Source organism: Accipiter gentilis, chromosome 8 (genome assembly GCF_929443795.1).
Source record: "Accipiter gentilis chromosome 8, bAccGen1.1, whole genome shotgun sequence".
NCBI classification, from domain to species: domain Eukaryota; kingdom Metazoa; phylum Chordata; class Aves; order Accipitriformes; family Accipitridae; genus Astur; species Astur gentilis.
This window is the reverse complement of record NC_064887.1, coordinates 288,911-301,608: the sequence shown is the minus strand read 5'-3', so window position 1 is coordinate 301,608 and position 12,698 is coordinate 288,911. Positions and strand designations below refer to the sequence as shown.

Genomic DNA, 12,698 nt, shown 5'->3' with positions numbered 1-12,698 from the left:
CTGCTGAAATATTTCAAAAGGCTCCCTTGGTTTCACTCACTGAGTTTGTATCAATCCTTGGTCATCTTTTGCACTGTGTTTCTCAATTGCCTGTAGAAATTAGAAGAGTGTAAGTAATGGAACACACTGCTCACTTCTGAATAGAATTTCTGTTCAGACTGTACCTGCTTTGCCATTATCAAGTTGTCTAAAACTACTCCTGCTTGGCAGTAGTTGTCCTGTGGACTTAAGGCTTCAGTCATGTTTTTAATAAAACAGTATTAAAAAGAATCTGCTTTTAAAAAGTAGATTTAACACACTTTGTGAAATTCCATCACTGGGATCAGCTGCTGGGTGGATAGAGGAAGACGCGCCTCAGATAAATTCCAAAGTAAAACAAAAAGTAATTGGGTCTGATTCACAACATATACATTTAGCATTTAATTAACTCTGAAGCAGAAAGAGAAGGAAAATGACCAACAGAAGAGAAAATACACAGCTTCTTTCATTGCCTGTGCCAGGGCTAACCACCAAGATTAATAAACTTAATCCTCTGTCACCTTCTTTGCAAACTTAAGAGCGATGACAGTGGAAGAATCCATGTGATAAAGACACAATTTTTCTGGCCTAGCCAGTGAAGAATAAGTACCTAGTTCAACAGTTCTCACTGAGTGAAGTAGGTTATTGTGACAACTACCCTGACAGAGTAGTACCATGTTTTGCATGTTGTGCTGCACTACTGGTGACTCACTATCAAGCACTAAATGAAAAGGAATCCAGTCACGTCAAATTTTTATTCCAGTATGCTCTGATGCTCATAAGGCTGCAGTCTGAGTGCTGGCACAAACATCTGGGCTAAAAAAGAAAATTAAAGAAGAGCTGAAACATATTACACAGTTGACTCAGCCCTCAAAGCATCAATGTGACATCCCATGACACTGGTATAGCATTTTCGGGAGGCCTGCAGTTATGTCAGTCCTTTTACTGATGTGGAGCTGACACACATGGACAATATTAAAAAAAGCTAATGTTTGTCACTAAATGTCTATCAGATGCACTCCTTTTTTTCCGTGCTTTATTGGCCATGTCAGTGGTTGTAAAGGCTGGAAAGCTCCCTGTCAAGGAGAAAATGTGATTAGAACAATGGCATCCTGTGATACTTAAAAATGAACTGCAAATCTGTTTATACTATCTGTCTCATTCCCTCTACTGTGTGTTTTTGAAAGGGCAGTCTTTCATATCATTATTTTGCTTCCCTTAAGGGTATATTTTTTATGTTTTAATGTGTGAAGAAACTGACCTGCTAAATTGTTCTTATGGCTTTTTAACACAAGCAATTTACTACTGTACTGAAACAGGTTATAGAACACATGATACAGAATTTGTAAATCCATGTTGATAGCGCTGGTATGGTATAAGCATCCCTTGGAGCAATACAACAAGAGTTATTACTTTGAATTAACCTGTCCTTTGAAACATGAGGGTCTTTTCCAAGATAACTTATTTATTGCCTTTTATGTGCAATTTTCTGAATTAAAATAATCTTAAATTAAGAGGCTAAACATTTGTAAAGTATTGCCCAGATAAACCCAGTGTCTCTGAAATAAACATGAAGAGTTAAGTCAGTGTGATAGGAAGGAAAACTACCCGCAATGTTAAATTAGCACTATTGCTTCATCCGTAAAGTTAAAATAATAAGAAAGTAAATCACAGAATAACTATTTCTATTCAGTGCAATCATTCAACAGCAGCCATCAATGAAGCAGAACTAAGAAAAGCTAGTATCAAAAATAATTTGGTTTCATCTTTCAAGGAGAACTGATTACCTTTTATTCAGACTACATTTCAGCTCCCCCGAAACATAAAAACATTCTACCCTACTGTTACACAGACACACATATAGATGAAGACTATGTGAGCTCTACATACAATACTAAGGGCAAAATTTCACTCAGATTTTCAGTCATAACAGTTGTGTGATGAACCTGCATTTATTGCTTACTTCTCAAGCCAAATTAAACAGGGATCCTGAGCGGTATTCACACAAATTCACAAGAAATTGCAGAAATCAACTGTTTTTTTCCTTTAATAAGCCATAAGGCATAATTCATGACCAAGGGTTGATTTATAGTCTATTTTCTTTTAATGCAAACTTCTTTGGCTCTCATGTATTTTGTCAGGGCTGGCCCCTGGAACTGTACCAAAGCTGATCTCATCTTTTACTTAGAATTAAATTAGAGTAAAAAGAATAGCTGAAGCATAGTACAAGGAAAGATGAAAAGCAGATCACGTGGATCTGGATTTGGAGCTGAACTAAATGTTTCTAGACTGAAAATTCAAATCACCTCTGTAAGAAAGGTAGAAAAAGTCACCAACTACAAATTCGGTATCTAGTTCCAGGAATAGGTTCTAGTTCTAACCAATATTTCATAAGGTTTGCAAGAGAGGGCTGTTCAGATGCCTCATGTGAAGTTGGAAATCTCTGCATGTGCAGAGCAGGGAATATGACTAATTTACTGTCCCACATCACAGTAACTACCTTGTCTGAGATTACAGACATGAAGAAGTGAGGAACTGGCTAGTCCTCTTCTGGTGCTATCTACTTCTGCAACATCTAGCTTATGGGGTTCTTCGGCAACTGCACACACAAAGTTGACGTAAAGTTCTAGACAAAAAATGGAGATTTATATAGTGCTGAAAAGACAACCAAGACCAGGCAGCACAAGAATACTGTACAGCTATAAACAGCCAGTGCTCTCCATTCCCTTTGTCCAAGTAGTAGCACTTCAGAATACTGTCCGTACAAGGGCAGGTCACCAGTCACCAGAGCATTTGTATGCTCAAGAAAATAACAAACATTCCTCTGAGTCCAGCTTCTTCATTTCTGGCTTTGCATTTGAGCAGTGACAGAAGGAAGAGACCAGAAGATCAGTGAAGAATCAGTCAGTCAGGTAGAAAGAGGAGGACAGCAGCACAGACATTGCAGAGATGTCCTTCAGACAAGGCATACTCCCAGTACCAAGTCCAGCAGCTACTGTTGCTTCTTAGGACTAACAATTTACCTCCTTTTCTTGAGTCTATTCCAGCGCAGGTTTAGTAAGCAGAGATACATATTGCATGTATATTCTGGTAAGTCCCTCTCCAATCTCCTATAACTGGGAGTCACATGAGTATTTCTGCTCCAAATACTTTCAGAAGTCAAATGAACATTAGTGTCAATTTGGAGTTAAGCGAACAATTCAATTAGGCCATGAGGGCAAGAAGATGCTTCATTCCCTAGCAAAGGAAAGGGTCCACAGAATCCAAACAGTAGCCAGAACTGTGATGAGAGAGTACATGCATGATTTTCCATACACAGAATCCAGTAGCAGCTACAAAACAAAGAGATCCTGGGTTTGTCTCCACACAGATACCACTGATGTTAACTTAAGCATCAGAATCACAGACACTGACCTGTGAAAAAACTGTCAAAGGACTGCATTTCAAGTCTGTCTGAAGCTGACTGTACAATAATGCCATGCAGTACAGTTAGGGACTCTCTTCCTGGATCCAAACCCAAAGAGAACCCTATAGCTGCTGCAGTCTCTAGAAGTATGGCATAAAATCAAGTACAGCTTGAACAGCTTCTGAATTCACTTTTTGGTCTGCCCACTTTTTTTACATTCATAGATGTCAAGTTATCATTCATTTTTGGGAAACAGAGGCTCAAAGAGATTAGACAAGAAAAAAACCTAAGAGTTTTGAAAAGAAATAATTTCTTCCACCTGCAAGCATCATCAGCCATCTGTTCCCCTGGTGTTCGCTTCCTAGTGTGGGCTTTGCACTTCCTTGCAAAGGTCCTCCATGCCTCTCTAACTTGCTGGTATATACCATTTGCTTCCTCACTTCTCTGTCTTCCTGAAGACATAAAGGTTCATAACTTGGCAGTAAGTGCAGGTGAATAAGGGAAAGAAAAAATACGCACACAGAATTCCCAGTGCTTCAGAGAGAAAACAGACTTTCCAGAACATGTTCAGTGCTCAGCTACTACAGGCAGGGTGAGAAGAGACAGCTCAGCACTGTGGCTTGGAGTATGTTATGCTACCATACAATTTATGGGAGGATACATGTATTCTCTCAGACAGTTACTGGAATCACCTAGGTTAAAGCAGTCTTGCTTACAGCCATCTTTTCATGCTACAGACAGCAGCTTTTCACAGAATGGTTGGGGTTGGAAGGGACCTCTGGAGATCATCTTGTTCAAAACCCCTGCTCAGGTAGGGGCACCTAGAACAGGTTGCCCAGGACCACATCCAGCCAGCTTTTGAATATCGCCAAGGATGGAGATTGCAAAACCTTTTCTCTCTACAGAACAGAAAATGGTATTACAGAATTATGAAGGAAACTACCGGCTTTTCTTCTATGTAAGGCAGGGCCAAAACAATCTTTTACAAGCAAACTGAAAGAGCTCAGGCAGACATGCAGATACACATTAAGTACACTTTTACAGGATCGTTTGTCCTTTCACACACAGGCATTCATACAAATCTCTCATACAAATGAAATAAAATGGCTAATCTTAATGAATATCCTGATGTGCAAACAACTCAGGATCCCACAATAAATGAAGTAATTTCTCTTACTTCTCCTTATTGCTCACATAGGTTCTTTCAGTAATATTTTACAGAACAAAATGCCTCTTAAAACCAAAGTGTTTATCTCTAACTTTTGCTGTGAAATTAATGACAAATGGAAGTCAATTTTTCCCCTACAGTTACTTTATGATAGCAAAATTATCAAACCATGTCATTTTTACTCAAACACACTTAATTTTGAGTTTTTAATCAGTAAACACATGGTTTTGAACTTCTCCGTAATTACAATAGACACTGAATGTTCATTATTTGCTTCTAGGAAAGGCACTGCTTATTGCTTGGGAAGCTTTACACAGATATAAGCAAAAAGGACATCTCAGTTAAAAATTCTAACATTCACAAAGTTGCTTCCCCTGTGTATAAGGAAGCACTACTATACCTGCATTTACTTACCCACAATTCCTAATGCAATGTAACCCAGAATGACTACTATGAAGATCACACAGCAAATAATGTCTGTACAGTGCCTAGGGACAGAAAGAAACACTTTTTAAAAATAAGGTGTCTAAGTGTTATAGGGTATTTTAACATCTGAATAAGATGTCTGCATCTGCACTTAGTATAAGTCTTACTCACAAAATCACGTTTGAGGTGTAAGGCCTTGCTTTCACAGCAAGACCAGCAAATAAACATGTATGCCTTTTGCGTTGTAGACAGCAATAAAAACATATTGAGGAACAGGTTTAAATATTCTTAAAACAAATAATACCTTACAACACTGAATCCATGAGATCACTTACGGTATAAGCTACTACAGGACATCTGCCTCAGCATGTCCGTAAAGCTGGTATCAAATATTGCAAACAATGTGATGAAAGAAAGATTCAGCACAACTTACCTGTATTATAAATAGCTTATGAAAGGAAAAATAACAGTGTGAACTGAAAAAAAGCCTATACGCCACTACCCCTGATCTCTGCACAAAATTCTGACTCAGCTGCTTGACCTAATTTAATGCAACCAAAATATGCTCTAGAGAGAGGACAAAAAAAACCCCAACATATTATGGACAGCCGTACCTTCTTTTACAGACAAGCAATCGAAGAACAGCACTCTCCAGTCTGAAAACTGAGCCAGTGAGTAAACTGTGAATATTCAGTTGAATTACTGTCTTCTACTTATTGATCTGCATATTAAGTCCATGCAGGCAGAGGAGTGGAGATGTGGGTGGCTAGACTGATTTTTCTCCAGTGCCTGACCTTGATCAGAGCAGGAGTGTAATTAACCTGAAGTACGACACGCCCAAGTGAGCAGAAGGTCAGTGCACACTTGGGGAGACCATCGACTCCAAGAGCTCCGACTGAGGTGAGCAGTCCTCTCCTTCACAAGTCAACTTCACAAGCCCTTGTTTCTGAAGGTCCGTGGAAGCAAAATAGTTACCCTCTCACAGGCTTTTGCAAGTCTCACTGGTTAAGAAACAGTTGCAGCTAATCGTCTTGCCAGGATTTAATTAACATAGGAGTGAGTTACTCGTAAAAGGGTGTGCTGCCTAGAGCCTCCTTATCTGAAGGATTTCAGTCACTGTTGTTATTTACAATGTCCTGCTTATCTGACACAGTTTTGGTGAAGAACAGGTTGTATAACCTAAAGGTGTATGAACTGTAATTGCCCCATTTGGGCAGGCTCATGACCACAGAGACTGTCGGTGCTGGTGCTGCTCTGGGCTGTCCCACAGCTGTAGTAACAAACTGCTGCTGTTCTGACCTGATCCAAATCCTGTTCTGCTTTTCTGTGACAGATGAGTGAGCAATAATAACTCTAGGAAAGCTAAAGCGAGCTTCAAGTTAAAGTAAAGGACTACCTTCATAAAATGAACGATGTTCATCTCTGCTTGCAAGTCCATGCAGGGAGCCAAGTGGATGCAAGCTGCATCTCGCCAGTAAAAGAAATCTTAGAATCCAAGCTCCCACTGATATACAGCCATTTTTAGCATCTACCATTCCTTCCATTTTCCAATCTACGTTTCCTCTTAGAGACCTTTATTCTTTAGCATAAAGGAGATAAAGATGGCAGATCTTTTAAACAGTTGGAGGACTTGAAAAATGTTTCCAGGTGTGAAAAGGAATGAAAAATCCTTTGCACTTCTCTAGAGAGACAGTTTTAACATCTCACTGAAAAAAAATTTCAGTGAGGTCAAGGTGGTACAGGATTCAAGGTCAATATGACAGTAATCTAAGAAAGGACAACTGCTTAAAGGAGAAGCGATACTAAAACAGTGCTGCTCAGTTTCCCAGCGTCTCTTCAGAAGTTCTGACACTGCTCAAGCTTGGCTCTCACCCCATCAGAGCCGTTTTTAAGAGGTACAATATTTAATTTAAGATGTCTCAGGAGAAATATGGCACCATCAATTCTTTAATTACAACTCCTATAGTCCCAAAAACCTCTTCCAGTCCAATTCTCACAGGTCTTGTCTTATGATACCTAAATGCAATTAAAGGTTACACCCATTAGTGCTAAAGCTTCCTTTGCAGAGCCACCATGAACAAGTACCCATAAACAATTTACTGGAATGCAGGATTTTCTGTTCTTTGTAATACACAAACTTCCGTACAGCACCTAGTAAAACTCATTGTTCCCAAGTATTGCTGTTATATAAATATTTAAAAAATATATAAGTAGTACATAAATACTCTTTTGGGTGGCTTCAGAAAATTTTGAAACAGTTCATACAGACTAATTGTTCTTCCTACAAAATAATTGCTTATCTTAATAGATACTATGGGCGAAACCCTGGATCCATTTAACATCATTGTTAGCTCAAGTAGCTCACTTTCAATGAGATCATAATATTACCTCATAAATACAGGGCTCCACAGGAGAGGTAAAAAAAAAAAAAGTAAAACATCTTAAATTAATGAATTAAAATAACTCTATAAAGATACAAAGTAATACTGTGAAGATTCTGTGAGTTTCCAAAGTCGCAGGAACTGGAACAATGGGAATTGCCTCTTCCTAAACAGGAGATATTGGAAGCCCATGCTTATTACTGAAACCCAATCAGAAATTATCCAGCCACACTTTGACTGAAAACAGATTTGATACGAATTTTTTCAAACTAAGGCGGCGATCTGTTATGGCAAATCTGCTTTTTCAGTTTGTTTCAGGCTAATGCGGTAGAGCAAAATCACTCAGGAGACTGAACTGTTAAACTGAACCCTAAGGAAGATAGATTAATGGAAATAGGATTATGAGAATAGGAACTGAGAAGACTGCTTATCATACAGGCTCTATAATCTTTCTTACAGATAGTGCTATCATACTTTTATATAATAATTATGTGTAAACATTCAAAGATAAATGAGAAAAAGCACTTTACAATTCTTATGGTATAGATGACAAAAACATTAAAAATGCTTTTGCTAATAGCCAGTATTGGAAATTTGGATGGGGTTTGGTACTTTTTAGATAACTAAGTTCCATAATCTGAACCAAAACACAGTGAGTCTATGTATTTGAACACAGGAGTTTCCACAGAGATAAATTGCTGATAAAACCATTAGATTTATCACTTTCAGGTGACGCAATAAAAGACCTTAATTTGGTTAAGTGCACAGTTCAGGCTCCCACATCACGTTTTACTGCTTACTGCTGTCATTTAGTTAGTTTATAGAGCCTGATTTGCTTTCCACTGTCTCTCAGAAACATACTGGCTTCTTGGCTTATCTTGCTGTGTTACACATGGCAGTGCATGCAAACAATATTTGTGCATGTGTAATGGCATCCTAACAAATAAATGAATGCAAAGATAAAATCATCTGCACACAGTATTAGTGCATAAAAGCCATTTATTCACTGACAGTTCATGCACTTCATCTTTAACAACTGACTAGAACCTCTCTCTGTTTGGCAGTTTCGTGCCCAATCTGTCACAAATGCAATTTCACTCAAGATGCTGCACTAGCAAGAAACTACGACATTTATTAGTTAAACAGCGCTAGCAGTATATTAGCACCTACAAATAGTCTTGAGCCCAGCACTGTGCAACCACAGAGCAAAACGACACTCAAGATGTTCACAGTGCGAGTTTCAGTTTACCACTTTCAACAATGCTGACACATTAAGGTGACCCCTGATGTTCTCACCCGAGTTCCTCCTCCCTGCTTGACTAACAGCTTGTGTTTTGAAACTTCCCTAAATCATGTTGTGTCAAGGTGATGTTATACTATGCCATATAATGCCATGAATACCTCTGAAGACCCCTCTCTTCACTGAGGCTGAACTGAGAAGCAAGATCTGCTGTACAAATGGATATTTCTATCAGCACAGTGACATCATCCTGCACAGCTGAATAAATGTGCATGGCACCCATAAACTAAATGTTTGCAGAGAAAGTTCCTTTCAAAATCCCCCATGAATTGCCACTTCTACTGTGGAGGCTAAAACTGCACAGAAAAAGATATTTAGAGAAGTTTTCACCACAAGCTGTTTTCCATCACCTTAAATTCTGCATTTTCTTAATGAGTATGACTGATCTGCACTGACCTGCATGGATTTGCTAAGTTGATATGTCTTAGTTACAGGCACCATGCTTAAGGAAGTATTGTTTAGTTTTGGAAAACTCAAAATTTCGATATCTGCAAATGAGCAACACCTGTAGACACTGTATGCCCCAAACCAGAAACATGAAACAAGAACTCAAAGAAAAATGTAGGCTTCCCCACTCATACTAGTGAGTGCATGGCACATTATGTTCATATAGACAATATGTAATAAAACATATATGGACCAATAAAATACCAGTAGCAAGAAAAATAATTTTATATTCTACCAACATTTATCTATGTTAGACTCTTAACGTAGCCTAAGTAACATCTTTAGCAAGCTATTTAGTTTAAAAAGCACAAGGGAGACTTTAAATGTCAAAATTGTTTATTATTTCAATATTGACCACAGTAACAAATGATGTGCCATGTAGGTATCTATGAGTGACACCTTATGTTTGAGAGAAGGTGAAATTTGTATTTCTAGTTAAGGTCAGGAATTTTTCTTAGTTTTTTTTCAAACTCTTAAAGAAGATAGCTAAACGGTCATAGAAATTTACTGATACTCAATTTGTGTGAGAACCCGTAAACTACATTTTCTAATCACAAAGGAAAAGGTGATCTTTGTCTTAACAAGAACACTTAATTTCTAGAAAGATGTTGAACAATTAAAGATAGTCCAGGAGGTGTCAGGAGTTTTTAAAACGTAACAAGAAAAAAAATTTACAATATGTCTAACCAGCAAGAGGAATATGAGAAAACCCCAAGAAACTACATAGAGGAGGGAGGAAAATAACAAGGGGCAAGGGAAAGAGTTAGGACAAATTCCATGAAATTGGTGATAAGTCAGATGTGTGATTTACCAATGTGATTTTGCCAAAGCAGTTTAGAAAAATATGCTGATAGTATTGACTGTATAAATTCCCTTACTGGAATTTAGAGAAAATCTAAATGGAGAAACACAGTTCATTTTATACCCAAAGTAGTATAATTGCATTAAGAAAAAGGAGAAGCTTGTTTTCCCACCTGTATGATGGTACCTGACTGATTTATCCACAAACATATTTAAGGTATCTTATGATGACGTTGGTGGAAGAAATGCTGTTTTATTCTTAAAGAAGTGTAACACATTCTATCTAAATTCCTTATGAATCCTTAACTTCACAAGCCTTCCTCACAACCTTCCCCCCTTCATCCCACATTGGCATGAAGTACTGAGACCATTCAACAGAGCTGCCCTCTCATGTGACAAATTTCAATGCCAATGGGAGAGAGAGAGAGAGAGAGAGACAGCTTCAGGGTTGTGACACTAGACAAGTGTTCATACATTTGGAAACTGAGAGCTGCCCAACTTACTCAGTTCTTAGGAGTGAACCTCTGGGGGCAGGGAAAGATGGCTTGGAGGATATTTCTGCCTTTGAGAAATCAGAGACAGCTTACTCTCAAAATACGATGTGCTAGATTGTGTCTCATACAAATTCTGTTAAAGTGATCATCAGATCTGGTGTGAGGAAGGTATACATCTCCAGCTCAGACTGACAGGGAACACCAGGAGTTTCTATTTTCCTCTAGAAAGTTGTCTACCAAAACTCCTGCTACATCATTTTGAGCTGAGAAATTGCAGAGCTATTGGTTGAACCTGTAAGGTTACTCACCTGGTAGATACAACATGTAAAACCTTACAAGTATTTTCCAGTAGTAATGCACATAGATGAACACTTAATAACATCCCTAAACTACCACTTAGATTCATTCCTATACATAGTGCATACAAAGTCTCACTGGCAGTATCATAAAGATACTTCACAAATTAGGATCAACCACCTAAACAAACATTTTCAGTTATTTCTAAAATTATTAGCTTTCAGAAAGGAAAAGAAGAAATACATCTTGCATAGATGAGAACAGTGTGTGTGTGTTCAAGTGAGAGTACCACAAGGCTGCAGTGTTCTTCTCTGGCATAAATTTTCTGCTGAGAAAGATAAAACTGATAAATAACTTGTGGTTCTCTAATTTATTCTTCTCACTAAGGATAGTAAATGCTGGCTTAGAACTTATTCTCTATGTTACACTTACATCTGGGAAAACACTGATGAATTGCCCATGATTTCTTAGATGCTTTCTGAGCAATTTCACCTACTTGTAAACTACTGAACCTTATAAGTGGTAACAGACTGCAGACTTTCATCTGCAGCACTGGCTATTAACTGAAGTCAAGCCAGATTGTTCTGGCAGCAGGCTTTGTAACAAAGAAATATGTTTCAGAACTACTTTTAGGTTTGATACAATCCAGTTTTTCAACACATATTTCCACTGTATGCTAACGTTTCTATGGAGAACAGAAGTAGACAGTCTTGAAAGGCACAGAATGAGAATGGGAAAAACTGAAAGGACTGCAGTATGTAGTCATACCAATAAAAGACATCATCTTGATATCATAATTCTGGATTTTCATGAGATGGCTGGCTCGGAGTCAATCAACCCAGCCATTGCATTTTAATTTTTTTTAATAAAAAGATGTTTGCATGAAATATACCAAACTCCACACAACCCTCTTGAGAATGATGGTACTATCAAAGCACTGTACACATTGCCTTGTTGAACACTCCTTTTACCCACCATTGTTCAACACTTCAATCACTGGCAACAGCTCTGTTCTATTAAAAAATTGTCCTATGAAGACAGGCTGAGAGAGTTTGGCCTGGAGAAGAGAAGGCTCTGGGGAGACCTTAGAGCAGCCTTCCAGTACCTAAAGGGGTCCTACAAGAAAGCAGGAGAGGGACTTTTTACAAGGGCATGTAGTGACAGGACAAGAGGTAATGGCTTTAAACTGAAAGAGGGTAGATTTAGATTAGATGTAAGGAAGAAGTTCTTCACTGTGAGGGTGGTGAGGCCCTGGAACAGATTGCCCAGAGATGTTGTGGATGCCCCATCCCTGGAAGTGTTCAAGGCCAGGTTGGATGGGGCTTTGGGCAACCTGGCTAGTGGAAGGTGTCCCTGCCCATGGCAGGGGGGTTGGAACTAGATGATCTTTAAGGTCCCTTCCAACCTAAACCATTCTGTGATTCTATGATAACTGAATCTCCTTGCAAAGGATCCATCTGACAAAAACTGTGGGAGTAATCCATTCTTTAATAGACATTAATACACCATTATTAAGACTTGGCTTTCTGTTTCTCAGTTTTTCAGGCTTTTAGTGGTTTGGGGGATAGCTTGGTGCTCAACAGCTTCAAAACATAATTTCTACTCTACAGCACATACAAAAATGCATGAGCTTCAGCACTCACAATGACTGGACATGACGTTTTGAGCTGTCTCTGCACCTTTCAATGCACATATGTACAATTTGCAGTCTATCTCCTAGAAACCCATCCTCTCCATTTTTCAAAAATGAAGACAAACTTCTTCCCTGATCAATGAAAACTGACAATGAAATCAAGAGCAGGACAAATTATTTTATCAGCAGAAAGCAAAGATAAGTGTTTCCCCACCCACACTGTACACAGAGTTATGCCAAGGCATACAAACAGCTCTGTCCCTATCCACATATCCATTACTAGCACTCATTTGCCTAGACAAAAATATATGCTTTCAGCTTCCTAGT

General features: G+C 38.5%; 1 protein-coding gene across 1 annotated transcript in view; it reads right to left on the bottom strand.

Annotated features, from left to right (window-relative positions):
- SLC44A5 (solute carrier family 44 member 5) overlaps positions 1–12,698 on the bottom strand; it is a 105,521-nt gene that overhangs the window by 35,502 nt on the left and 57,321 nt on the right. The window contains exon 3 of the mRNA XM_049808621.1: positions 5,007–5,080. Within this exon, the coding sequence (XP_049664578.1) occupies positions 5,007–5,080 (74 nt within the window). The remainder of the gene's footprint in view (positions 1–5,006; positions 5,081–12,698) is intronic.